This window comes from Salvia miltiorrhiza, unplaced genomic scaffold (assembly GCF_028751815.1).
Source record: "Salvia miltiorrhiza cultivar Shanhuang (shh) unplaced genomic scaffold, IMPLAD_Smil_shh original_scaffold_478, whole genome shotgun sequence".
NCBI lineage: Eukaryota > Viridiplantae > Streptophyta > Magnoliopsida > Lamiales > Lamiaceae > Salvia > Salvia miltiorrhiza.
In genome coordinates, this window is record NW_026651559.1 from 139332 (window position 1) to 167017 (window position 27686).

Sequence of the window (27686 nt, forward strand, 5' to 3'; positions counted from 1 at the left end):
ACTTCTTAGAGGATCTCCAATGGGAGGTGTTTAAGAGGTGCTTAAATGGTGATCATCATCTTAGCACATCCCCTCTCCAATGCAAAGGTGCTTAAGGGGGTTCTTAAATCCTCATTTCCATTTAATCTTATTTCTACACTTCTATTTTAAAATTATAGTATTTTTTAATATTACATTAAATAAAATATAGAAACTTTAAATAAAAAATGTTACAATAATTTAAAATTAGGAAAAAATTAAAAAATATATAGAATTTTAAAATTAAAAGAATCAAAAATTAAAATCAAAATAAAAAACAATGGGATAGAGCAACAGGAGACGGCAGTGATTACCGCCTAGTCAGAGAGCCCCCAGGCTAGGCACAAGAGTGCCTCTGCATCCGTGGAGCCCTCACTAGTGAAGAAGAGCAGAAGAGAACCCTCTGATGCCGGTTCCTCCCCTCATCTGAAAGAGAGAAAGCGGCGGTGGTGCTTTGCACTACCCAATCCCATGAAGAGCCACAGGACCAGATTGCTACAGGGGACGAAGCCGACGGCGAGGTGGTGATTACTAGGAGTGCGCAAGGAGTTCGCCGGCCGCTGACGAGAAACCTGAAAGGGAAAGCATGGGTGACCCATACCTCCGTGCGTGCAAAGGACGAAGTCCATGCGCGGTCTTTGGCTATGCCCAAGATCGTGGACTTTAGTGCTTTAAGCCCACTAGGTCTATTGGAGGAGGTGCGGGCTAAGTTCGCAGCCATAGGATGGGAGCCTTTTCTGGAATGGAGGGGAGTCATGTACGAGGATCTGGTGAAGGAGTTTTATTCGACCCTGTAGGTGGATGTCAGCAGCATCAACGGGCCGACGAACGTGGAGTTCAAAGTGCTCACGCAATTCGTCAATCTCACCATGAACGACCTCAACCTGTTGATTGGCATGGTGGATAGCGGGACGATGATCTCGCCCCAATACCGGGAGGCCTTGAAGTTGATTCCTGCGACATACACGGATCAAGCGGCCTGGGCAGAGGTAAGCACAAGAGGTAGGTTCCTTGCCCAGTACAACAAGGGTACCCAGCTTAAGTCGCATACCCTCCGCATTTGCCATAGGATCATCGCCTACAACATCTTCGGGAAGAGAGACAACAACAACGCTCTAGGGCAGCAGGAGCTCTTCATACTCTAGGCAATGGAGAACAAGAAGCGCCTCAACTGTTCTTCATTCATTTGTGCCCATATGAAGAACGTGATCAGCAAGACAGAACAACGCCTTTTCTTAGGCCATTTTCCCTCAAAGTTCGTGGATACCATGGCTAAGGCCGAAGGCGGTTGCCCAAGATGCCAGAGGAAGCCTTCAACACGCCTACCCTGCACAAGATGTTTAACATCTGCCCAGATACATCAGGGAGGCCACGCATGCAAGATCCCCCAGAGCAGAAACAGCCAGTACCACTTGCCAACCCGAGACCCATAGCCAGAGGATGATAGAGCTCATTAAAAAGTGTCACCTTAGAACCGCTCGAGACAGATAATGCGAGGGTTCTGGGCCAAATTCTGGAAATCGTGATGGAGATAAGAGATGCCCAGCGTGCCCACATGGAGCATACTGGATTCAGGTACCCTGGATCCCCCTAATTTTGTCCTCTTTTGTCGTTTTTTTAATTATTATTTGGTTTTGTTTTTTTGTTTTTTGTCACACCCCAATTCTTGAAGAAATAATTATAATCGAGGTGCAACTAATTCATAGAAATAAACAAGGACAAACCTTGTTAAAACCCGAATATTAAGATAACGAGTCGGGCTAGGCCCCTTTGGATCACAAATTTTGTTTCATGCTTCTGATAACCAACATTCATTAGCATAAAACTAAGAGTTAAGAATCTAAGTTCGATCAGATATATCATTCGAAATAGAATATGAAAGTCTTAAATTAGGGAAAACAAAAGGCAAGATATTATTTAGTGCTACAACGAAAGTCTTAATAGGAAGTTGAACCCTAGCCTCAGCTTAGTCCCGTCAGCACCGACCAGCCAACCTGAAAAATATTTGAAAGTATTTGGGCTAAGTACTAATATACTCAGTGGGCATGCATTTTCTGAAACATTTCATATTTTCATAAAGACAGTTTATCCAATTATACTTGACATAACTTAGAAGGTTTTAAATTGAAAGAACTTTAAATAAATTCTTTCATTTGTGCGCACATGTCACACTCCTTTTCTGTTACTCGTTGTGATCCCGGACCTTTTACCCACTGTTGGATCCATTACTCTTGCTTACTTGAACTGAGGGCGTAACCCAGACAAGTTTACTTTGACCTCGGGATGCTACCCAGGCAGGCCCTTATATTTCACATGCTCCGGAACACATCCAGCCGAGCACCCTTATAACGCCTATGGCCAGTGCTCGATGGAGATCAACCCACCAGGTCAACTAGCATGTGTACACGATTCTCAGACAACGTGTTAGATCATAAGAGAACCTCAATTGATTAACTTTGCGAGCCTTAAACAAAGCAGAGAGCACATAAACATTTTATTGGATAAATAGTTTGCATTTCATTAAACATTTTGAGCTTAATAACTCAATGATACTTTATACATTTGGAAAGTAAGCCCACCTGATTAAGCAAAGCCTGTCGTTTAATGATGCAGCCCAAGGTTCGTCGTTGAAGACGCAAGAGTTGAAGAAGAAGTCTTTTGGAAATGGTGAAGTTGGCGCCCCATGTTTATGTTTGCTTTTGATTTATTTGCATTTGAGCCGAAGTTGGAAGACCTTATTTATTTTATTTGCAGCCTTGTTATTTTAGAGCCCAATAGTTTAGTTTTTGGGTATTTTCGAAAATTAGGAGTAAAGGCCTTGTTTGGTTGATTAGGGTTTTATTTAAAGTTGTTTTCTTATTAGACTAGGTTTAGCTTTTACCCATAAATAGCGCTTTATGTGTTGGCCGGAAATTAGACAATATTTTTATCAAAAACTGTGAGTTTTATTTCTCTCGTGAGAGCTTTTGAATTCTTCTTGAAATTCCAAGTCGAATTCATTAATCGGCGTAACAGCGAGTAAACCAACCCTCGTCGGGTGTCATTCATCGTCCCCGAGTTGCTGCGTCAACATCACATTGGGATATAGGGAATTCATTCGCCTATATAATTTCGTGGGTTAGATTCAGAAGTTTTGGGATTCCATTATCTATCGTTCGTTATCAAGTCTTCCGCTTGCGTGTTCGTTTGAACGGTCTGGCAAGGATCGTATCATTTAACTCACAACTCTGAATCGGAATAGCAGTGCTAATCTTCCTGATCCACAAAAGCCTACAAGAAATCTATTCTTAATAGGTCTTCTGAATCTAATCTTAAGTCATAGGGAAAATGCTTAACATTATGATTTATCACGGCAGGTTTCAAAATTTAATAATAAAGATTGAAAACTAATTCTTGAATTAAGGACACCAACAATATCCTTGCTCTATTTTCTTTAATAATTGGATTTTGATAAGTTTACAATATTAAATAAAGAAATTAAAAGGCCGCGCCACAGGGGACTTTTAATAATTGGATTTATGAAAACCAATTTAAGTCATGATGCAAATGCATAGTTCATTTTATACTTTAATCATATAATAAGTATTTACTTAAAACATGCACATAATAATATATTATTATTATACAAATTATTCTTTAAAATAATTAATCAAACTAATAATAGTCTAATTAAATAAAATAGAATGCCAACTTAAATAAAAATATAACAGGGCCTTTTTAAAATAAATTTGCAACCCAAGATCCTCTAAAATTTGCCCAACTCATTAAGGATAGCCCAACTCAATAAAATAGCTTGGCCCAATACTTTAATAAAACTTAACCCATGTCTTTATTTATCCAAAATCGCAGCCCACATTTCTTTTAAAAATTGGCCCATAACTAAGCCCAAACTTAGCCCCTTATTGCTCCATCTCTCTCCTTCCTCTCACAGTTGCGCCTCTCCCACTCTCTCTCACGGAATCCGGCCGCTCCACCTTTTCCCTCACTGAACTCCGACCACCACGATCCTCCTCCGATGAATGGCCGTCGACCGCCCTCACCCAAGCAATACACTTAAACACACACCCAAGCAAACAGCGGTGGTGCCACTGCCCCCTTGAAGTCCCCGACGAATGACAACGAGAAGGCCGCCACCATTGCCCATCATCCTCATCTCTCAACGACTCTGACGGTAGCAAGCCACCGTCGCCTCCCTCTGTCCTCCGGCGGCTGCAATCTAACTGAAGAAAAGAGTACCGGACACGCTGCATTAAATGCTCAAGTACAACAGCATTAAATGCCGAAGATTTGTAGATCATCCTTACAAGTACCATAGTTTCTCTTTGCGTGTAAAGATGCAGAAGCACCATACTTCGTGGACAAGACAATTCAAAAATCTATCAAAAGGAGTATCCGAAGATTGCCACCTCAGCCTAAGAAGCGACATCCTCTCACAACGGTAGAAACCTTGAAGACCATCTCTCCAACGGATCTATTCAAGACTTCGCCTATAAATAGAGCTCGAGGAACAACTGCAATATTCACCGATTTGAAGACATACGATGAAGCTTTGCCGAATTAGAGAGCCAACATTTCCATAAATAGATTTCGAATTGAAGAAAAGAGTAATCAACGTTGTAAAATCAGTATAGCTGATTACCTAAACTCTCTTGGTAGTCTAGGCACTTCATGTTTTTATCTTAAGCCTATAATGGATTACTTGATAGCCTGTTCTCAGTAATCTTAGTTGGAAGAGTTCAAACTCATTTTCAACCGAGAGAAAAGTGAGTTTGAGTGATTGTGGTTTAGTACCGGTCTAAAACTAAACCGTTCGGTTTCCTTGGCACCCATAAAGCTAAGAGGGAGTTCAGATTAAAGGTTCTGGCTCCAATTACCTTAGCATTAGCTGATTGGACACGACAGTGTCAGGGCGTGCTAAGTGTTAAATCCAACCAAGAGTGGTGTTGGTAGGTTTGCTGTGCACCTCTAAGCATAGGCCTAGAGTGTTTGTCAGACAAATAATCTGGGTGTGGATGTAGGGGAGATGTCTCCGAACCACGTTAAAAATCCTTGTGTTTTTTATCTGCTTTCAGTTTTTCTTTACTTGTGCCAAACTGTTTTCAACTAAACTGGATTAACTGAAAAGTGTAACTAAATATTTTACAAGTGACAAACCTCTCCTAAAGGCTATTCGCACTAAGTTTAAATTCTGCTGCTGATTAATCCTACTGACGAATGTTAGTCAGAGAGATTAATAACTCTACTCTATTTTACAAACTAGACTAAAGCTTTACTTGGATATCAGTTAACCCCAGTGCTCGACTGATGTCACTTTACTGAAGTTTCTTCAATATCAGTCTACAACCTATTTCGAACTGAAATCTGGTTAAGTTTGTTTTGATTTGCGAAAAATAGCCCACAGGTGTATTCCCCCCCATACACCTGTCAGTCAACCCTCCGGGACCCCAACAATTGGTATCAGAGTTGGTTGTTTGCAAGAACAAACTGTTCTAACCTAGTTCTTATTGAACTAGATCCTACACGAGGGTTGTCCAAGTTTTTTTTTAAAAAAATTCTCTTCCAACGTGCTCTGTGTTGCCGCCCCTTTTTCTCTTGTCTTTCTCCTCTCTTTTCTCATGACCAGGAACATTGAAGACTCTGCAAGAGACTACATCAACATCTTATTCCGTGGAGTCAATGGCCTCTAAATTGGATCCTTGAATTCTGATTCCGATGATTCATTTATTTTCCCTGAACATAATGGGAGTCCAAGACACTCACCTCTGGGAGAAGTGAGTGTGTATGATCAAGTCTTACATAAATATCAAGACTTGAGAAAGGTTTTTGAAGACCTCATTAGGGAAAATCGGAGATTAGAGAAGGAGATCAGGAAAGTATAGTTTGATCAAGAAACGATCATTCTCTACTTTCCAGATAAAACAGACATGGATAAGAGAATTGTAGAAGATAGCAGACTGATTATGAGAATGGAACTTCTACAATCAGAAAAGAGAAAATTGCGGTCTCATCTTGAAGATGCTGAGAATGATTTGAGGCGTTCTTCAAATGAACTTGAAGAAATCATTCGTGAAGCAACTTGTCAGCTCAGACTGACGAATCAATAGAAGAAGAGCAATGAGGAGGACAAACAAGAGAAGGAAACTCTTGTTTCTGAAAAGCCAATTGAGAATGATTCCACCGTCGCCTTTCATTCAGCAGAGAGCTCTTGAAAACAAGAATAGCATGTGATCCGTGCAGTTCATCAGCATTCCAAGCCTTCTCTGAAGAAAATAAAGTTGAGCAGCTAGATAAAGGAAAATGGATTGTTGACTGGGACACAAAAGCTCACTATCCTTTGTCAGGCACATCCTCAAGTGAGTTTTCAAGCTCAGGTGCTGAGAATCAATTCTTCCTCGACGGAAATAGTGTAGAAGATTTTGGAGCTTCATCCTCTGAACAAGTGATCCATGAAGTGAGTGAGCTGGAACACAACGTGTGCGCCTACGAGGATCTTAGATTTAAATTCGAATATCTCCTTGTGGAAAAACAGAGGCTGGAAATGGCTATCGACATGACTGCATCCAGAACAAATGAGATCTCTTCAATCATCCATTGTGGAAACAATCAGGAAGAGATAATTCAAGAGTTTACCAGACTGGAGGATTTGGTGCAGACACTTCAGATTGAGAGAAATCAACTCATACAAGGAGTCTTTAGAGAAACTGAAAGTGAACTAATTCAATCAAGAAGACTTCTTGATGAGACTTTGGTTGAATTAGCTGAAGAAAAAATAAAGAAATAACAGTAGGTTGATTTCAGCATTGAGAACTTGACATCAGAAAGTCTCTTTTCAGTTCCTCTGCTCTGAAGAAAGAAATGGAGGATGTTCGACTGATGAAGATAAGGGAAAAGGAGTTATGGCTGAGGATACAACAGTTTCTCACAACAACGCTTCTCCGAAATCATCCCAACATGACTCTAAGTCAACAAGTGGTTGGTTATTTACTATTGGAGGTGACATCAAAAAAGTAAAATTGTGTTGCTTTATCTTCGATGGAATCCGAATACATAGCCATGCCTATGGCTAGAATAGATCTTATATGGTTTAGAATATTCCTACAAACTATTCTATTTATAGAATCTAAAAGAGGTCCTATAACTTTGTATTGTGACATCCAAGCTGCCATCTTCAATGCAAAGAATGAGAAAATATCCAAGTATTACAAACATATAGCTATGAGAGATATAACCATATCAGAAGTTTGGTTAAAAAAGGGAAGGTCGCACTTAAATATCTTTCAACAAGTCAAATACTAGCAGACCCATTAACAAAATCTCTATCGGGAGATAAGATAAAAAAAGGTCATGCGAGGTATATGGCTATTACCAATAGAATCAATGTTTTGATTGAAACCAACTCTATATTAAGGTACAAGTTATATACTTGGCACCTTATATATTGGAGCTAAAGGAAATTCAATATTAAATATTGGTGAAGTGGAAACTTAGATACATCTCAACGTGCATAACTAGGAAATAGTGGAGGTGATACTATTTCAAAAGTCTTATATCTGACCTATGCATGTATAATTACCATAAATAGTCGAGGTTGGATTCTAAATCCTTAATAGATTTATAGCCTTGTGAATGCTTTGTGGATATTTCTGATAAATTAATCTACCTATACAAGTAAAGAAATGAGAGACTGCTTCTCGTAGATTATTTCGGTAAGGTCCTAGAGTACTTGTGAACACCACGATCCAACATAAAGCCCATTTCAAAGATGCTGCCAAGATTAAAAGAATCAAGGACTCATGCGCAATGAAAATATGATTCCATAGAGCCTCATATTCAATCATAAGTTAAAAGGCTTAGTCCACTTCATGACTATTCGTTATGTGAAGCAAGTTGTATTTATGTGTGTTTTAGACTTTCTATTATATATATAAATTAGTGGGGGATGTTATATATATAAGTATTTATATAATATAATATTAAATAGTTAATTAATAAATAATTAAATAGGTAAGATTAAAAAGACATGTTGGTTGCTAAACAACTCTTCATAAAAGACACCTTTTTGTTTTATTAAGTTCCATTATTAAATCTAGAAAATCACGTCTTTTTGGAAGAATTACAACTCTTCGAAACAACTCTTGAGTATCTATAAATACCGATGGTTATGGAGAACCAAAAATATATTGAAATCGATTCTCTCTTCCTTTATTTCTCTATTTCCTTAGAAACTTGTGAGTTCTATCTTTGAGAAATTCATTGGAGTGTAACCTTCGAATTTATGAGATATAGGTTTTGTATCCTAGAAGGTTAATTCCTTGAGATCATTTACAGCAAAATGGGAGGAATTAAAACCTTTAAAGATAGCATCGTTTTTCGGTGTGCCTAACCTATCTTTAAATCCATTACCCACATATATACACAACACACGTATTTTGATCTTCCGTCGTATATATAGATAGGAGATTGAATAGAGTCGTTGGAGAGAGCTTTCTTCAATTTTGATCCATTGTCTATTGAAATCTTCCCGTTGTATCAAGGGATCGATGTGATAGTTGGATCTGCACATCCATACTTTCATGTTGATATTCGACAGTCATCTCTGTACTTTCTTCCTAAAAAGCGTGATTAACATTTAATGCGATATTTGTAGCATTAAATGTCCGGATTGGCTTGATACCTTTTAAAGGTTGACTTCTCTTTACTCTTTTGACTTTAGGGTTATCGTGGCATTAGTGAGTTTGAACACATGTCAGTTTCGGATCCTTCAGTCAGTCAGCTTGAGTAGACTGATGCTTCCATTAGTTTACATTCCACACTTAGAGAAATCTTCGTGCTAATGGCATGGCAGGAACCTGATCAGCTTGGCCATCTAATGATCCTTCAGATTGAGATAAATTCATCAGTCTGGTTCTAATCTTCAATTGGTATTTTAGCAACCTTAGACTTCTTCATATACTTTTCTCTAAGTCATTTCTTTTTAGACTTAGATTTCAACATATTGCATTTAAGTTGGAAACTTCTTGATCCTTCAGCTGGTTTTGGTTATCATCGGGGTTTGCATCGTAGGATTTTGGCAATAATCAAAACATATAGTTTTTCCTACCTAAGCGTGTATAGTTAGGTCCACCATGAATCAGATTTTATCACTTTAGATAAAGCGGGTGAAGAAGCCAAATGTCTACAAAATTTTCTAAAGATATTCCATGTTGGTCAAAACATGTGCAACTGGTAATGATAAATTGTGGTAGCCAATGAGCTATTGGTAGGGCAAAGAATGAGTTGTTCAATGGTTAGTCTCGACATATATGTCAACGACATAACACGGTGAGGCATTTTATTGCCGGTGAAGTTATATTTGTTGATTATGTGAAGTTAATGGATAATTTGGCTGATCCACTTACTAAAGCTTTAAGTCCATATCAAATGTATAAATTGCTAAGGGAATGAGTGTAAAATTCACAAACTAAGAACTACTATAGTGGTAACCCCACCATGGTGATTGGAGATACCAAGAACTTAGTTCAATGGAAAAATTATGCTGTAAAAGTCTGTGTAGAACACTCGAGTGTCAACATTCCCCAGAAAATCAAGTGAGTGTTGAAACCTCCTTAGTGGTAAGGTTAACTTTTAATGATTCCTAACTACCTCAAGGAGATTGAGTATAGCAGGATACTCAGGAAACGATTACATGTGGGACCCACATCATTTTAACACTTATAAATCGAAAGAGTTGTCCATGACTTGCAAATGATGAAAACATGATGATGTAATTGTGTTAATGATGTTGTCTCGGTATACACCAAGGATGAATATATCAAAGGCATCAAGTTCTACCAAATATATCCAATAGTATTGACTAAGGATGGTTCAAGATCGCAAACCATGTATCTTAATGTACTAATATCTCTCAAGAACAAAGCTATGTGTCTATATAATGCATTCGGCTATTTCCACTCATGTGGGGGATTGTTGGAAAATTGATTTTAAGATGACCAATATATGACCAATTTTTTTGTAAGTAACAAGACATTTAAATTTGTAGAATTAAATGGCATAGGATCTATCTACATTTCGAGTAGATGATTATGGTATATTTATCTTATTTTTGTTAGTTTGCCGAAGAATTTTACTCTCAATGAAGTTTGGAAAGAGTGGGCTAAGTTTGTATATCGTTTTGTTGATAAGAATGATGATGAAGGTAAATTTGATATATATTTCTTTTGGTTTATTTATATTTAGTGATTTAGATGATTTTATATTCTTAAAGTTAACCTATTTTATTTTGTTCATGTAGGTTCAAGCTAGTTGGATGATTGCTGGTGAATGAAGGCGTAATTAGTTGGAGACTTTATTAGAATTTTTTTAGTAGAATAAATAAAGGCGTAACTAGAGACAATACAATTGTGGATGTAGATATTTGATTATGAGTTTTAGTGGTTTATAAATATTGTTTGTTATTTATTAGTGGTTTATGAGTATTGTTTGATTATTTGATGTTTAAGTATTTTAATTTTGTTATATATATTAGTATTATAAAACATGGATGCAAATATATTGTCTATAACAACTAGGTCTGTTGTCTATATTATTGTAGACAACACATAATATCTGTTGTCTATCTTTAAATAGACAACATATAATATGTGTTGTCCATGAGCACCCCCGAATAGACAACACTAGCCTCTACAACAGACACTTTCCACATAGACAACACTAAATATCTATGTGCTAAATTCTTGTAGTGGTTGGACGTTTAAATGTCGAGTCGTGGATGATGTGGATAGAATTAGGAGCTTCACTTTCTTTAGAGAAAAACAAGGAACGCCCACGAGAATGACCAAATACAAAATCCCATAAAAGCTACTCTGTTAACACTTCAAGCTCTGAGCAAGATGGATAACGCTAAAGATTGACGCTCTGATTTGAGAAATATGTTCGTAACAACCAAATAAATTCTGAGTGTCTTGATCCACAACATAATAAGAAGGTTATTATCAATGTTTACACGTCAACGATTCTCATTTGATTTTAGTGTAATATTCCAACTAAATTATGTTATGCGAAATCTTTGAAGATACGATGTCAGGCCACGTCACCCCTTGGTGCATTACACGTGAAAATTGAAAATGGTGGAAATACCCTTCCACATAACGCAAGGCAAACCTGAAAAGATTATTTTTCCCGTGCAATTAGGATAGTCTATAAAAAGGTGTCGTTTCTTATAATTGTGCACATTCTTCATTGGTAACAAATCACTGCAAAAATTAATACAGGAAAGAGAGTTAATCGTGCCATTTTTTTTCGAGAAGCTCTCTTCACTTTCAAGCATCATCATCGTAATTCATCATGTATCTCCACTTTCCATTTCACTTCGTCGCCCTATTTGTAAGAGATCAAGTTGTTCATTACCGGAGAAAAAAGCTTGAACATCTTCAATTTGAGCCAAATTCTTATCATCAACTATCTCCCCAATTTACACAAGCTCTCATCATTTTCACCTTTAATACTAGATTAGTATTATGCTGAGAATTAAACCCAACTCAAGAGTGGATAAAATGATAAAGTGGTTTAATGTTGATCCCATATTGATTAATTAATATTAATTGATCATATATATAAGTTATTATATTGATAAATGTAATAATTATGTGCACAAGTGATGGGTTGTAAAGCTACATGCGCGCACCGTCGCTGCCTTCCTAGCTCCAACCCCAACCCTGTGCCCCAACCTCGACCCCGTGCCCTGTGCCCGGTCTCGACTTTGTGTCTGTGTCGCATGAAGATGGATTGGCTTCTTAGGACCAATTCAGATTCTCCTTAACAGAAATAGTAGTCAGTTCGAGGACGTCGAGATGTCAAAAGACTTGGATCTTTCTAGAATGTGCTATGAAATTCCAAGCTTCCAACATCTACTCAATTTGACACAAAACAAAATTAACTTAATTCTAAAGGAGAAAATGTCCAAATGCAATCCCATAATACATGATTTCTTTGATGGCAGCGTGTATATTCAAAACCTTTGCATTTCATTTCATTTTAACGTGATTGTAAGGAATAACACAGTTCGACTTGGATAGATGGATGTAGTAAATAAAATATTCCGTCTCAGCTACAGAGTACCTCAACAGCAAGCCTCTTGGCCACATTGGGACATAAGTTGATATCAAAATTATCTTGGCTTAATTCCAATTCGCACTCTTCCTTGTTTAAGCAAACCTGCAAAAACCACACATGCACTCATCACATATAATATAACAAATCCAGATGGAATAGGGTAGATGGATTTTACCTTTTGCACGACGGATACTGAATTAGGATCATGACACCCTCCCACAGCATATGTTCCACATCTTCCAACTGGATCTCCAAAACTTGCAAATTTCACAGCAGAGATTCTTTTGCTCGTCGGGCATTTCAAGCTAACACTTGCTTTCTTTTTGTACTCCTCAATTGACCTTATTTGCAAGTGTTCCACATCAAACGAAGGATGGTCTTCAGCAATATGCGCACATAGACTTGAGACTTTTCTTGTTGAGAAGCGAATCTTTGAAGGGTCTCCGCCTTTTTCCTCAAAGATCACCAACACATTACCTGATGGTTTGAACCAAGATCTTGGTACATGGTACCTAAACCACAAACATATATAAAATAACTTCCTTGTTTCATGTTAATACACATTTCCATCTTCTCAAGTCAATAGAGTAAAGAAATTTAAAACAAGCTTCCAACTGAAAGAAACAATCTTCTATGAAAATGATATATAGTTCCCAAGTCTCAAGACTGACTTCAGTTGACATATAAAAACCAGCAAAGAAAACATCATTCACAAAACTCGGCCAACCACACTCATGAACCAACCTAAACCATGATTTAAGGTGCAAAACCTTACCACCTTTGTGTTGCTTCTCCACAACCTGTATTACATTTGTTAGGCATAAATCTTCCTCTATAGTCGCATTGTTGGACACATTTTTCATGTGGGGAGGCCTTTCGTGGCCAATATCTTCCGATTTCATTTCCATTTAACCAAGCTAGCCCTTTACCCATGTGAATCATATCAAGTCCAACAGGCTCTTGGCCAGGTGGGGAATCCACCAAAGCCTGCATATACAAGCAATTTTAGTTGAATATAAAATTAATAATTTCTCAATACAAAAATCAAGTTGGAAACACAAAACCATTCAAAGCCTCTTACCTTGTACCATGTTAGGGGCTGATGTTTAGGTGGTCTTAAAGTAGATTCCCAATTTACAGAATTCAAATGATTTGTATCGTATATCCTTAAAAGTTCTCCTCGCAAACCTATCTGAAAATACAATAGAAAAGAAGTCTGCAAGAATCTTCTGAAAATTTGATCGAGTGGGCAACTTCAAAATTAATTATAATTCAATAGTGGGAGAAGGAGAACAAAAAATTTACAGATAATAAAAGAAGAAACAAAGGTGTACCTTATAGGCCCACTTACTGTTGGACAAGTTCACCGTCCCATTCTTTATCCCCACAATTTTGACACTGGTAGGACCAGCTCCAACCCACTCATAGAAGGCTCCTGCATTCTAGCATTTAAGAAGCAAATGGAAAATTTTAGTAACTGATATATAAAAGCGATCACTGCAATTGAAAAATCTTGAGAAGCATAAAAGAGGTAAAATAATTCAGAAAACATATGAAACCAAAATATGAGTAAAAATTAGAAAACCTGTAGGCCAACAGTCATGCTTAATAAAGCAATTTCGTTCTTGCCAGCTTTGAGAGTAATAGGACTTCTGATTTTGAAGCGTGGCACCGTGCCATTTCCTGACCCACTAGCTGAAGAGAAACATAAGCTGGATGCTTCAGTCCATTATGGTATACTAGTAACAAAAGTCTGGTTTAAAGTGGGGCATCTCCTGTGTGGAGTCAGACAAAATATGTTATTCCCATAGTAAAACAACAGAGAAAAATAACCTTCAAGTTTTTGATTGATGAAAACATGCATAGCATGGCCCTTCGATTCAACTAAAATCATTGGACTTCTACCATTTCTGAATGACTCGTCAGTCTCATCAACAAGAAAACTATCACCAAACAAAATCTGTAAGTTTACTTCAATAGACGTGAAGATTTACACCAGCAATTTAAGATAGAAAAAAAACTAGAAGAGGTAAAAAGTATATTGTTAACATACCTTGTTGTATACCATAGGTAGTCCGTAGTATCTTTTGTAGTGTTAATGTGGTCTACCAATCCATTCTTTGTAAAATCTGCACCATCCCAAATTCCAGCCTTCTCTTTAAATACATCCCATTGAGGACCTTTCAAGTTTTTATTAAGAGCTGTTGCTGATGGCTGCAAATCTGTTGGTATCATCTCAACGAAGGATGTTTGAGAACCAACCTGTAAATTAAAGGAAAGAAGAATATGCACTAAAGTTAGATAATTTCTCAAGAATTATTGTTAAAACTAAATAAATAAATTAGAAAGAGTAGCATTTAGCTCCAACTCGACTCTTAACGATCTAGTGTGTTACTTATATAACTGAAGTTCAATTCTTTGAGTCACTCTGATCACAAATTTCTAAGTTCAATCAATGAGGTTGGAGTAACAGTACTTTGAAGTTGTTGTAGTAAATGCCTCAGGTGTGTGGATTCACTTCAATTAGATATATGTGATTATGCAGTTCTAGAACAAAGTGAACAAAAAGAAACATTCCCTCAACTTGACAGATTAATAGTTACCTTTGCAGTGTTAAAAACTACATTTTTGCAGTCCGGTAAAATGCTAACCGACCATGCTGGCAGGTAATATGTAGTATTTTGGAACATTACTGTTGTGCCATTTTTATCATCCATATTAGAAATAATAGCAGCACAAGCTCCTGATGAATCTTCATATACATCAACCTACATAAAGGTCTTTTTGTCAATGATTAAAGGGCTTGGACAGAATACAATATATATTAGCCTTGAACTTGGAATTGCATAGGCCAGCAAGCAATAGTCTACATGTAAGCAGTTAAAATTTTCTAAGCAATACGACAGAAGGAGAACATATAGGTGCTTGTTCACAGGTCTACTTCAAATGAAGTCCCACAACAACCAATAAAATGAACTTCATGTGAGTACTTTATTAAAGAATTTTTTTTACAGGAGTGATAAGTATTAAGATTTATCCTCCCCTGATATATCAACTCCTCATATATATCAAACTTTCAGATGCATCTATTAGAGAAGAAGAGGCTTCACACAATAGAAGGCTCACAACTATTGCAAGTTTTTATCATCTATATTTATACCATCATAAACAACATGAAAGGCCTTCAAAACTCTTGGCAATAAATCATAAGAACAATTCAAATGTATATACATGGGCTCCAGGGTTCACCTCTTGTAAGGGTCCTAGTGATTGAGTCTTTGGCTCTCCATTTAGCAATGCATGCTCACATAACTTTATAGATCTATGAAGCTCTTTAAGATGCCCCCATTTCGGACATCTAGCCAATCCTGGAAGCCATATAATCACAGACAAAGCAATACAACTCGAAAGACATTAGATTAATCCATTTCCAACTACAATCATTGTCCGAAGTTCAAAAACCATGGAGAGTACATAAAAACGTGCCAAGACTTACCATATTCATCAATTGGTGCATCATAGTCATAACTTGTGGTAATGAATGGTCCACCTGCAGTGCGTCCAAAGTTTGTTCCACCATGATACTGAAAGGAAAAGACAAACCTCATTTACTGCTACTCACTTAAAGGGGTTGTAGGAGACTACTTTCAAGAAGAAAACTAAGCACCATGTAATAGTTTTGAAGGCTTCCTCCTTTCTGGAAAAAACGTGCGACCGAGAAAGCCACATCTTCAGGAGGTCTATGAGGATCACTTGCTCCAAATGTTTTAAACCTGAAAGTTTTAAAGCTCAAGGCATGATACAGTGGCATACTTACTGATTACAGTATTGTGATTCTTGACAGTTTCACCAGATGGGTCTTGCACTAAAGCATCAATAATGGTAGCATGCAACATGATTTAATTAGGTATCTTTGAATGCCATTTCATATTATCATTCTTATTTTATTTTTTATTTTTTTTGTTGTGCACCAAACCTCCCAAAAAGCTTTAAAAATAACAAGACTTCTCGTGTAATTTGTGACTGAAATTATTTTTACTGGAATGGTTCATGAGCATATTCACCTTTCCAAGAACTAAGAAATATTCAAGCCAAAGCTACATTAACTTCATTTGTAATTGGTTGGTAAGTGTTTAAATAAAGAACAGGATCATATAGTTTCTGAAAAAAAAAAATATTTTATATGCGAAGAGCTGATACATTTGCTGGTCACAGATAAACTTGCTTTTAATCTTCAATCCTTTTAGTAGGACCAACTCTTAATCTTCTTAATTGAGTTGGAAAGTGTGTAACGTGACTTGAATAAAGAAAATAAAACATATTGGCCTGCTTTACAAATTTTGTCTCGACTTCACTATGAGAATTATTGTCCCACAAATTCAACTGTTCTCCAGGAGTGCTCTACCTGCTTACCCATTGGTTATCTATAGATTAAGATCATGGCTGGTTTTCATCTCATTCTACCTAACCCTACGTATTACAAGCTTTCTCCAATTTTATATAATAATCATCAAGGCGTGGCACTCCAAACATTAGCTTGATATTTATATTATACTCTCTCCGTCCCATTAGTAATGTCCCAGTTACTATATTGGAACGGGCCATTAGTAATGTCACATACCTTTTTTAGTAAAAAAACTAACTATTTAAAATATTATTAATGGTGGGCACAACTACTTCATACACTAACTACACTTTTTCTTAATCTCGTTGCCCAAAAGTAATGGGACATTACTAATGGAACGGAGGGAGTAATATGATCTCAATAGCAAGGTGGTCATATACAAGGAAAATGAATGGAGCATCAGAGCAAAGGATCACACAGTTCAAGGGAAATAAACGAAGCATCTGGATGAATAAATATATAGTTTCAGACAACAGACATAACATGCTCGGAAACAAATACAATACTATCTTATGAGAACATATCAATATCAAGATAAACAATCAGTTGATATAAGTCAGAGCAACGTAACTTACCATCCAGGCCAATTTTCAGTCCAAAATTTAGGCTTATTAGGAGAGATTGGTTTGAATTGGTCGCAATAAAATGAATTGCATGTGTCAATCTGAAACGAAGAAAATAGTGTTAGAAAATTCTACACCTTACACAAAATCTGAACATATAAATAATTTAGCCACATTAAATTTCTATTCAAATGATTTTGAGAGAGAGAGAGAGAGAGCGACTATTTGATCCATTCAGTAAGTTCAAGCATTATGCAGGATAAGAGTTCTAGGAAAGAAGATTAAAGAAGCACAACTGTAACAGGAAGTTTAAGATGATTGAGGCATAACACGTGATGAAAATGTCATCTTAAAAGCAGGTTTATAGAATTCATGTTAATTAGCTTTCTAGAGATTGAATTGGTGGAATGATTGATAAAATTCATTAGCTTACCACAGTATCAGGAGGATCGAACTGCTGGCACATAATCCAAGGTACACCGGTGCTTTGAGAAACAGACATGTTAGCGGCCCATATGGTGTACCTTTTTCCTGCTTCTCCATAAGCAGACTCATAAAATCCATATTCATTTTCCACCTGCATTCCAATACAGCAACAAGATAGAATAATTAATTGACTGTCTACATAACAATTTGGAAACAGGTCCATGAAGAACGAGGAGAGCCTTAATCTCGTATATTATCTGACTAGAAACTACAGTTACAGTGGCATTTTAAGGCTTCCCTAATTTTCAGTTTGCATTTTAAAATCGATACAGAGAGGAGCATTTCAGTCTCAGAACATTGAATAACTGCACTGATATGATGCAAATCTCATTAGTGTTGAAGTGAAAGTTGTAATCACGGACAATTGCTTAAAGAAATATAACAGTGTCTTTATTCTAACTATATTGATGTCCACAACATGCATTTCATGCTCAGAATATGTTTATCGAGTGTTCAGCTCTAGTTCTTTTACTTGAAGGCCTAATTTTCCATGAAACAGCAACATCACGAATATATAATTGTGGCCAAGAAACCTATTTAATGGAAACATTTAACTATACGGTTTCTTCTAAAGGAGAAAATTTTCAAATGAGCCGTCCTCCATGACTAGCGAAATCACTTTCTCCAAGAAGAATAAACTTTAACTGATTGCCAACAATGATCATAGCATCAAAGAAGGATTAACAACGGAGATCAAAAGTGAGATTGAACATTAGAGTATCTGTGATTCTGGCAGCAAGCAAAATAGCCAAGATATCCAAGAGAGATGCATGGTGCCCAGTTTTGTTTAGGCAGTAATCATTAAAGGTCATAGTTTAACATGTGTACAAAAGAAACGCAACTCCACTTGCCTGTGCCAATATAATAGGCCCCCCTTGAGATGCAAAAAGTTTATTTTTCTTCATCTTTTCCACAATGAATGTCATGAACTTCTTCATGTAATACTGAAAATTCAAACATCAAACCCAAACAAGTTAAATGCCAGCCTAATTTATTGATTTTGTAGATAGAAAAAGCATGATAGATTAGTCTAAACCTTGAAAGGCTCGTTGTCAGTTCGAAAGACAGTTCCCGGCACATAGTGCAACCAAACAGGTACGCCGCTGAACAGATAATGCACAAAAGTTGCAAAAGATGATTATATAAATTTTGAAGATAGGATAGATATGATTATATATATTATTGCACAAATTAAAGACCTACCCAAAGAGAATGCGAGAAAAAGAAATGGTATATTATTGCAAAAAGACCTACCCAAAGTTCCATTCCGCTGCCACAAATGGACCAATCCGAAGAATCAAATACATGCCTGCCTCTTGAACAGTCTTGCAAAATCTGACCAGATCATACCTTCCCCCAAAATAGTACTGCAATAAAGTAAACATTGAGATATATTTATCTATTTTGCCAAAGGAAGTGGGAAACGGAGAAATATATAAGTAAAGCAGAAAGACCAACATTGTTCGGGGAGAGCTCATGGCCATTCCAGAAAACATACGTTTCGATGGTATTAATCCCTCCTTCCTTTGCCAACTCTACTAATCCCGGCCACATCTACAAACATTCAAGTCTTCTTGAGTAAGCTAGTGTAATGGCAGAGATCTAGAGATAGAGAAAGCTAGACTCACAGCGGGTACGCTGCGAGGATAGTGGATGGCGGCTGAAATGAGTAGCTGGCGGCGGCCGTCGATGATGAGGGAGCGGCTGTCGTAGCTGACATTGTAAGCACCAAAAGAGAGAGATGGAATGCAGAAGAAGAAGATGAAGAAGAAGAGTACAGGAGTATGTGGGCGCGCCATCAACATGAGATGAGAGAGCTAAACTCTGTCTCTTCATATTTATACCGTCTCACTCTCATCTCTCCAACTTAATTTATTACTAAAAATTACTATATTATCCAAACCTCTTTCCTTATATTTTAAGCAAATGATTCTGATTCAGTTAATACGCGGCGACCGTACCATGATGGCTGTTATTATCCATCAAATACATAATTTAATCAGAAAATCTATTACTAGTATATAACATACTAAGATCAAATTGAACTAAACAGAATGTAAAGAACTGAATCACAAAGTTAAAAACCTACAAAATTTATATTTGATAAATCCCTCCACCGTCAAAATTATTGTTTTTTTTTTAGGTTTCTTACCCTTTTGTCACTATTACAAGATAGATATAAAAAAGATACAGCTGTGGGTAGTCTGGAATCTAATTGAGGGACACTCGTCAATTAACGTTGTATAGCAAGGGCTCAGGGTACAGTCTCACTCTCTCACCAATTACTACATATTAGTAGTATATTACCAAATATCTCGAGACATCAACCACGGGAAGCCATGATTTGAGTTGCATCTTTGATAGATGTGGTTTGATAATCTCTCCGGTATTTTTTGTTTTTTTCAAAAAGAAATTCTCTATAATATTAATATCATCTTGTTTCTCACATCGATAAAACAGGTAGAAGCAATGCAATGCTTCGCTAGAAAAAGAAAGAAAAGAAAAGTGTGCGAGGCTAAATGTCTTGGGTTCGATTGTTCGAGTCCCTTGTGGTGCGATATTTTGATTTCTTTATTTAATATTGTAAATTTATCAAAAAAAAAAAGAGACAGAACATGTTAAAAGCAATGCAATGCTTCGCTAGAAGAAGAAAGAAAAGAAAAGAAAGACGAACCAATGCAGTGCAATGCTAAAGCTGAGGTGGGCTGAAAAGCACAACAACCCATAATGGCAACAAGGCCAGCACATGCGCACAAGGAGCCTACAACTACAACACGCGCATTAATAAATGCGTTCACGTTTTCCGGTTTTTCAGTTCTAACACTAACACAAATCACCATGCCATGCGTTTCATTCTATCTCAATCTGTTGCGCTACTTGTTCCTCTTCTTCTCCTTCCCTCTTACTAATTTCTTCCGTTGCAATCCCAGAGGCTTCAACCGTTCTTGCAACCCATTCTCTCAAAGGATCTTCATTTAGATCAAGCCTTAGCAGCCCTGCAAATATCCCTCCCACGAATGCAACTGGCTCCTACAACACAAATATACAATACAATTCAATACTTTACAAACAACTTCTAATCATATTCATGACACCCTCACATATTAGCCAATATCAAACTGGAATCACCACATTCTCCACATATGATATAACCAACTACTTGCATACTTCTTCAGACTTAACATAAGCAATGCAGCATACAGCTTTTTCTGCTATTACCTTCTCTCACAACAATTATACTTCTTTTCAATAATCTTCATCTCACAAACACCTCAAACATCTTTAGAAAGTTCCACAAACAGATAGCAATTGAAATGAATGATATACACCAGCAAGCAATTATTCTTGTACTACTGGTATATGTTTGGTTGGCAATGGGCGAGTTTTAGAGAGCACCAACATTTCTTACCTTCATATGAGGAAAATACATTTCCCAGAGAATGCATACCTATCTTTCTCTAAGAGGCTCTCCCTACGTTTCTTTTAATTCATCTTCTGCAAACATTGTTGTCGATTCTTATTTCAACATCCAAGATTGTGGAGCACATGGGTTCTATGTTACAGTAATTGAAAATATATCACAGTTGTTTTAATAATCACAAGTTGTGTAACACTCAAGTTTAATGCTCCAAAATAAGAATGATCATTATTAGAAGGGGAGAACAACTAATCCAGTGCCATAAGTTCAAGAGACTCTTTATTATTATTATTATTATTATTATTATTATTATTATTATTATTATTGAAATTCAATAAACTCATTAAAAACAAATCGGGTGCCCAATGAAAAGATCGAGACTGGCAGACTAGGCAACTAATGCCAAATTGAATGTCAGGCGCCAATTCTAGTAGAGTAGTAGAGATGGAATGTCTATTAGGCTTAAACTCTCTTTCATAAAGATGGAAAATCACCAGTGTCGTGTATAACTGATTACTACACAAAAACTTAAGGTTGAATACAACGACTTGAAAGGATGTTTAGGTATAAACATGAATAGCAACTATGGGAAACAAAACTATTATCTTTATCACTTGATAAAAAAATGTGAATTTAGCAAATGGCTAAAGTAAAAAAGATAAATAAGAGAGTCTCGCAATATTAGTTATCAAGAAACCATGCCAACTTCATAGTTTTAAACACAAAGTCTGAGACGATCGAGTAGCTCACTCGTTTGATCGGATAACTAAAACCGTAGCTATATTTTGTGTGTATAACATGTAGCAGTAAAATATAATTATAAGAAAAGGCTGAGAAATGGCTAAAATTAATACAGAAACTAGAACAGGGAGCTACATGAAGCGATTAAAGTGAAATAGAGAAACAGAAAGGAAATCATATTAGGTAGCTGGCAACAGCACGAGTATTAGAGAGTACAGTAGACAGTGAAAAAGGAAAAACTGAAAGCATAGAGAGATGAGCAAATGATAAGAGGTTGTATACCTTAACCAGGGGGCTTAGCCCACTGGCCACCGGGTCCTCACTTAAGTGAAGTGACCCGGGTTCGATCCCTCTTGGGAGCGAATTGGAGATTGGAGATATAAGGTGGATTTTGGTGAATGGAGAGATAAGGTGGTTCTTGGAGTGGATGGGGGAACTAACTACTAACATCTAATATGACTTTGCCCGATCAAAAAAAAAAAAAAAAAAAAAAAAAAGAGGTTGTATACCTTGAGCGCCTCCTTGAGAATGGGTTGTTGGGCGGGATTGGGGAAAAAAGCCCTAACCTCAAACCCACTCCTCCTAAAAGACGATTGACAATCGCCAGATGGGAATAGGAGCCGCTTCCCTCGCACACCAGCCTTCCAGCTGCACTGTAATACGAAGCAATATCAGCGCATCAATGAATTGGAGAATGATCGATTAAATAACAATTTCTTCGGATAAAATCACCGTCGCCGGCGCCTGTGCAGCTGTTACTGATGGAAGCACAAGTAAAGCCATCCCTTGGCTTCGTTGAATCAAAAATTGAAGTCTTCGGCCTTCACTCTTGTCACTCTGTTTCTTTTCCTAGAAGTAGAATGAATGGCTTGGCCCCTCCAAAGCCTCACTTGCCCTTGCTCATCATAGAAACCACCAGATGTACACGTGTTAATGCAGCTTATTATCATTACTCTCTTATTTATTTATTTATTTTCCCTACTTTTGGAACATGTTAAGCTTATAGGATTTGAATCTTTAACTTCCCTGTTTGTTTATAAAAGACTCCTTAACTGTAATTCGATGACCGTTAACGAGTCATAACCTCCTAGACTAACATATCAATTTTAATTTCCCTGAAAAAAAAAAAATTAAATGAGCTAGCAAAATTGCGATTAATTATAATTCTAATATGTCTTCGAGTTAAATTTTTATATTAAAACATGGAGTACATGAGTGATTATGACAGGGGCGGAGCTAGACTTTGAGTTCAGGGGGGACCAAATTTTTTTAAATAAAATAAATAAATAAATATCATTAACACAACTATAATGTCATTTAAATTACATAACAAGTCAAATAAACAAAATAAACAATTGTTTTCAGAAATCATAACATTTCTCTCCTGTTTTTCATGTTCTGAAACCTCTGCATAATAGCTTCATTAGTAACATTTACAAACACATCCTTTTCGATGTAAGGTACTAAGCAATCGTTCAAAAGATTGTCTCCCATACGATTGCGAAGAACACTCTTGATGATCTTCATTGCTGAAAAGGCTCTTTCAACTGTAGCAGTAGCAACTGGTAAAGTCAATGATAACTTAACTAACAAATACACCAATGGAAAAATGTCATGTTTCATTGTAGAAACCATCTTCTCAGCAAGATCTCCAATCCCTGATAGTTCTAAGAACTTTTCATCCATGCGCACATCGACAATAAAGTTCTCAAGCTGACTTTCAAGTTCATACAAAGCAACTTCAGAAAATTCAGACGGATAAAACTTTGCAAGTCGAACTAGCTTTTCAATATCAAATCCAGCAAATGAGTCTCTAGGATCCAAACATGACATGCATAAAATCAATTCTGTGTTGACTTCATCAAAACGTTGATTTAACTCTAAAGCCTGCATGTCAATCACAGTATAAAAAAGCTCAACTCGATAATGGTGGAGATTTGTCATTTTCTCAACTCTACGCCTTCCTCTTCCTCGAGGTGCATATTCATCTTCCATATCAATCATTTCTATCTCATTTTTACTACAAAAACTTAGAAATGTCAGTTAACATCATCTCCCATTCTTTATCTCTCATTGCTTGCAAGCGAGTTTTTGCTACATTAACAAGTCTCATTGCATTCACAATATCTTGTTCTTTCCTTTGTAGCACTTGAGATAGATCATGTGTAATTCCCAAAATTTTCTTCATCAGATGTAACACAAAGACAAACTCAAATCGACTAATAACATCTAACAAATCCATAGCTTCAGATTTTTGTGAATCATCGGTACCATTTGCCCCAACATACTCAAGAACATCAACAACTGAAGTAAATAAGTGAATCAAGTTGATGAGAGTACCGTAATGAGAACTCCAACGAGTGTCCCCGGGTCGTTTCATCCCCATTTCTTGATCCAACCCCCTTCCGATCTTAATTTCATCACTTGCAATGCCTTCCATAATCTTCTCTCTTTGGCTCTCTCGAAGCATATCCCTGCGCTTACATGAACCTCCAACCACATTGCATAAACGCGAGATAGTATTAAAGAAAGACCCAACAATGATATGCTTTTTGGCAACAACAACAATTGTTAGTTGAAGCTGATGAGCAAAATAATGAACATAATAGGCATTAGGATTCCTCTTAAGTATCAAAGTTTTCAATCCACTGAATTCACCTCTCATGTTGCTTGCACCATCATATCCTTGACCTCTCAAACTAGAAATGCTCAACCCATAAGTAGAAAATAAGGAATCAATTCCCTTCTCAAGTGAGGTAGCAATTGTGTCACTAACATGCACTAGACCAATAAATCGTTCAATGACACATCCTTTTTTATTCACATAGCGTAGAACAATACCCATTTGCTCTTTGACAGACACATCCCGACATTCATCAACTAATATGGCAAAAAAATCATTACCAATATCATCAATGATAGCTCTAGTAGTCTCAACTGCAATTGCATTTATGATATCTTTCTGAATGTCAGGTGATGTAAGTTTCAAATTTTCAGGAGCATTCTTCAATACAACATTAGATATCTCTTTGCTACAAGAAGCCAAAAGTTTCAAAAGCTCCATAAAATTGCCTTGGTTCAAAGATTCTTCTGACTCATCATGTCCTCGAAAAGCCATTCCTTGCATAAGGAGATAGCGGAGACACTTTATTGATGCATCTAATCTAGAGCGATAATCAATCTGTGACTGTTTAGATACTCTAGAAAGTGTCACCTCAATATGTTGGGCTTGATTCATCAAATCTTGACATGCCAATCTACATTTATTATGATCACTATTAACCTCTCCAACATGATCTCTCAATCTATCTTTCTTGCGCCAAGTACTAAACCCTCCAGATATAAAAGCATCATGTCCTTTTTCGCTATTACCCGATGAAAACAAATAACAATATAAGCAAAAAGCAACATCTTTTGCAATACTATATTCCAACCACATCTTGAATTCATCAAACCAAGCTGAAACAAATTTTCGCTTTCTATTGGCCTCTATCTTCTGTGGAAAATCATGATTACGCGGTTGACATGGACCTTTTAATAAGTAAGCTCTACGCACCTGCTCGATCATGTTTGGAGGATAGCTCATTATGTTAGGTCGTAGTCCCGGATCACTTGGCAGATTTAATAAATCAACCACTTTTGAAGATGGTTCAGGTTGAAGATCAACTTCAATATTCACTTGTGCTGATGTTGCTCCAGGCTCAACATGTGTAGTAGGACCATTAACCGTTGAAGATGAACCATCTACACTTGTTGAAGGTATGTGATGAAAATACCGTTTCATTTTTACTACGTCCTGTCAATATAAAACATATATTTCAATCAATTAAAAGAAATAATTGAAAATAGGAACTGAATTCTTAACATACTAAAAAACATTCAATCTGACATCTTAAGAAAAACAAGCATTTAATCCCAAGGTCCCCAACTACTGCTAGTCTGCTACATATGAAACTTAAACAAAATTCGCCATTCAAATCAAAGCACTAGCGCACTATCATTACTAAATTAGGAGGTTATTCAAATTAAAGCTTAATAATAAACACTACTGCACTACTACCCCCAAATCAAACTACCATTCAAATTCAGCCATTCTCATTCTATTCGGCGGCTTCGGCCCATTTAATTAATCAAACAACAAAAGTCACCAAGTTTCAAATATGATTCAAATTCAGGAGGAGGTCGAATATGATTAAACCAAATTAAAGATGCATTTGAGCTTTTCTTCAACCAAATTAATTAGTTACCGAACTTACCTTCGTGGAAGACAGTGAGCGACGCGGCGCGGCGATGTCGACGGCGGTAGAGAGACAGGTTGCCGGTGAAAATCGAAGCCAGCGGAACAGGGGCGGAGCCAAGGTGGGAGCAGCCGAGCTTTTCAGTAGGGTGCGCTAAAAAAAAAGAAGAAGAAACACGCTAGGGCTGGAATGAAACAGAGATTTTTTTTAAAAAATTAATATAACATATATATTTATTTTAATTTTTATTAATATATGTAAAATTACCAAAATACCCCTGCGAAATTTTCAAAATTCCAGGGGGGTCCAGTGACCCCACTGCCCCCCCTTGGCTCCGCCCCTGGATTATGATATGTACGAGGTGTATGCAGTTTGGACATAACACATGTACTTGTAAGAACGAGACCGTAGAGAAGCAATCACAAGTGCAAAAAAAAACGAGGCAGGCCACTTAAAGCAAAGAACACCCAAGAACAAAACAAGGAAAAATGATCCACATCTTCTGCCCAAAAGAAAAGGTTGCTACTAAAGAAAGAGCTATAGCAAGGAAAGGTGTCGGAACTATAGTATTTTCAAAAATTGGAAACATATACTACAAGGTAACAATTTAGTATCTGTTACTCCCTCTGTCCCCCAAACATCTTTCTAAGGGAGGATGACACGAATTTTAATAAAAGTTAGTTGTGTATTTGATAAGCGGAGAATGGGTCACAAAAAGTGAAATTGCAAGAGTAATAGTTAGTGAAAGTGGAGAATGAGTCCCACAAAAAGTGAAATTGTAAGAGTAAATAATTAGTGAAATTGTTTTCAAAAATAAGTTAGAAAGATGTTTTGAGAATGTACCAAAATAGAAAGAGAGAAAGACGATTGAGGGACAGAGGGAGTATCATTTTTTAGTGAGTAACATGTCAGATTATTTAATGAATAAAGCTAACATAACATTCATAATTTAATGACAAAAATTATCTACTCGAGGAATTCGTTTTGTCAACCCAAACACAACAAGATCGAATAGTTGATCAATGTCTATGATCTCATCTACAGAAGTTCCCACATAAGAAAGTAGACCATGACGAAGCTTTATGCTTATCAAGACTTTTGTCTATCTTTTGTAATAACCTATAATGTTTATCATACTCTGTTGTCATTTTTGTCTACCCTTTTGTATGGTGAATTCAAACAATGTGATATTTTGAAACAGTTCAATGCAATGGTTTCAATCTACATTACTCTTCTTTCATGCATAATATGACCATCACTATATTGGATCATTCATTACATAACAAAACATCAAAAAGTACAGGGAATAACATCCTTCATTACAAAATATGTAATCCTTCATTACATAACCTAGCATCTTAAAATTACAGGAGTTAACTTCCTGAGAATTACAAGAGTTAACTTCCTTAATTACAAAACAAAACACCAAAAGAAACCTGAAATGGAGATAACAACCTATTCCCTTGAAAAAACCTACACATTTTAACATACTACTTCCAAAATACTGCTCACAAAATGAAGAAACAAACCACCGTGAATTTGATTAGCTTAATCTGGAAGGTCTTCTTTCGCAAATCAGTCGTTAAATTATTGATTTATTCTTCAAAACTATCTCTTTCACGATGAACTTTATTGATATACCATTTCTGGAATTATGACATTTCCGGATCAATCCACTCAAAGAATTTGCAGTCAAGTATATGTAG

The 27686-nt window shown here is 36.7% G+C and overlaps 4 protein-coding genes across 4 annotated transcripts; all 4 read right to left on the reverse strand.

The window, feature by feature from the left end:
- Positions 1-12022: 12022 nt before the first annotated feature.
- On the reverse strand, positions 12023-19732 carry LOC131004966 (beta-galactosidase 10). The gene is made up of 19 exons (XM_057931735.1): positions 19212-19732; positions 19042-19137; positions 18838-18950; positions 18620-18686; positions 18435-18527; positions 17531-17674; positions 17110-17198; positions 15797-15902; positions 15626-15713; positions 15379-15497; positions 14733-14897; positions 14183-14391; positions 13963-14072; positions 13715-13824; positions 13464-13571; positions 13211-13321; positions 12905-13116; positions 12305-12641; positions 12023-12231 (listed from the first exon to the last, which is right to left on the reverse strand). The coding sequence occupies exons 1-19, from the start codon at positions 19386-19388 to the stop codon at positions 12121-12123; spliced, it is 2565 nt and encodes an 854-aa protein (XP_057787718.1). The 5' UTR covers positions 19389-19732; the 3' UTR covers positions 12023-12120.
- A 467-nt stretch (positions 19733-20199) lies between these two features.
- Positions 20200-22680, reverse strand: LOC131004967 (UPF0426 protein At1g28150, chloroplastic). Its single transcript, XM_057931736.1, has 3 exons — positions 22475-22680; positions 22252-22395; positions 20200-20613 (listed from the first exon to the last, which is right to left on the reverse strand). The coding sequence occupies exons 1-3, from the start codon at positions 22523-22525 to the stop codon at positions 20434-20436; spliced, it is 375 nt and encodes a 124-aa protein (XP_057787719.1). The 5' UTR covers positions 22526-22680; the 3' UTR covers positions 20200-20433.
- A 430-nt stretch (positions 22681-23110) lies between these two features.
- LOC131004970 (uncharacterized) lies at positions 23111-23746 on the reverse strand. Its single transcript, XM_057931740.1, has one exon. The coding sequence runs from the start codon at positions 23744-23746 to the stop codon at positions 23111-23113; it is 636 nt and encodes a 211-aa protein (XP_057787723.1).
- A 16-nt stretch (positions 23747-23762) lies between these two features.
- LOC131004971 (uncharacterized) lies at positions 23763-25526 on the reverse strand. The gene has a single exon (XM_057931741.1). The coding sequence runs from the start codon at positions 25524-25526 to the stop codon at positions 23763-23765; it is 1764 nt and encodes a 587-aa protein (XP_057787724.1).
- Between the last annotated feature and the right edge of the window lie 2160 nt (positions 25527-27686).

Excerpts from the sequence above, each read along its gene's own strand:
- LOC131004966 (XM_057931735.1), bottom strand. The coding sequence starts at position 19,388 with ATGTTGATGGCGCGCCCACATACTCCTGTACTCTTCTTCTTCATCTTC. Across the intron at positions 14,392-14,732 it reads TAGTTTTTAACACTGCAAAG|GTTGGTTCTCAAACATCCTT; the intron begins GTAACTATTAAT and ends TTTAATTTACAG. Across the intron at positions 13,572-13,714 it reads GCATGACTGTTGGCCTACAG|AATGCAGGAGCCTTCTATGA; the intron begins GTTTTCTAATTT and ends CTTAAATGCTAG.
- LOC131004967 (XM_057931736.1), bottom strand. The coding sequence starts at position 22,525 with ATGGCTTTACTTGTGCTTCCATCAGTAACAGCTGCACAGGCGCCGGCG. Across the intron at positions 22,396-22,474 it reads CTGCACAGGCGCCGGCGACG|TGCAGCTGGAAGGCTGGTGT; the intron begins GTGATTTTATCC and ends TTCGTATTACAG. Across the intron at positions 20,614-22,251 it reads TTCTCAAGGAGGCGCTCAAG|GAGCCAGTTGCATTCGTGGG; the intron begins GTATACAACCTC and ends TTTGTGTTGTAG.
- LOC131004970 (XM_057931740.1), bottom strand. The coding sequence starts at position 23,746 with ATGATTGATATGGAAGATGAATATGCACCTCGAGGAAGAGGAAGGCGT.
- LOC131004971 (XM_057931741.1), bottom strand. The coding sequence starts at position 25,526 with ATGAAACGGTATTTTCATCACATACCTTCAACAAGTGTAGATGGTTCA.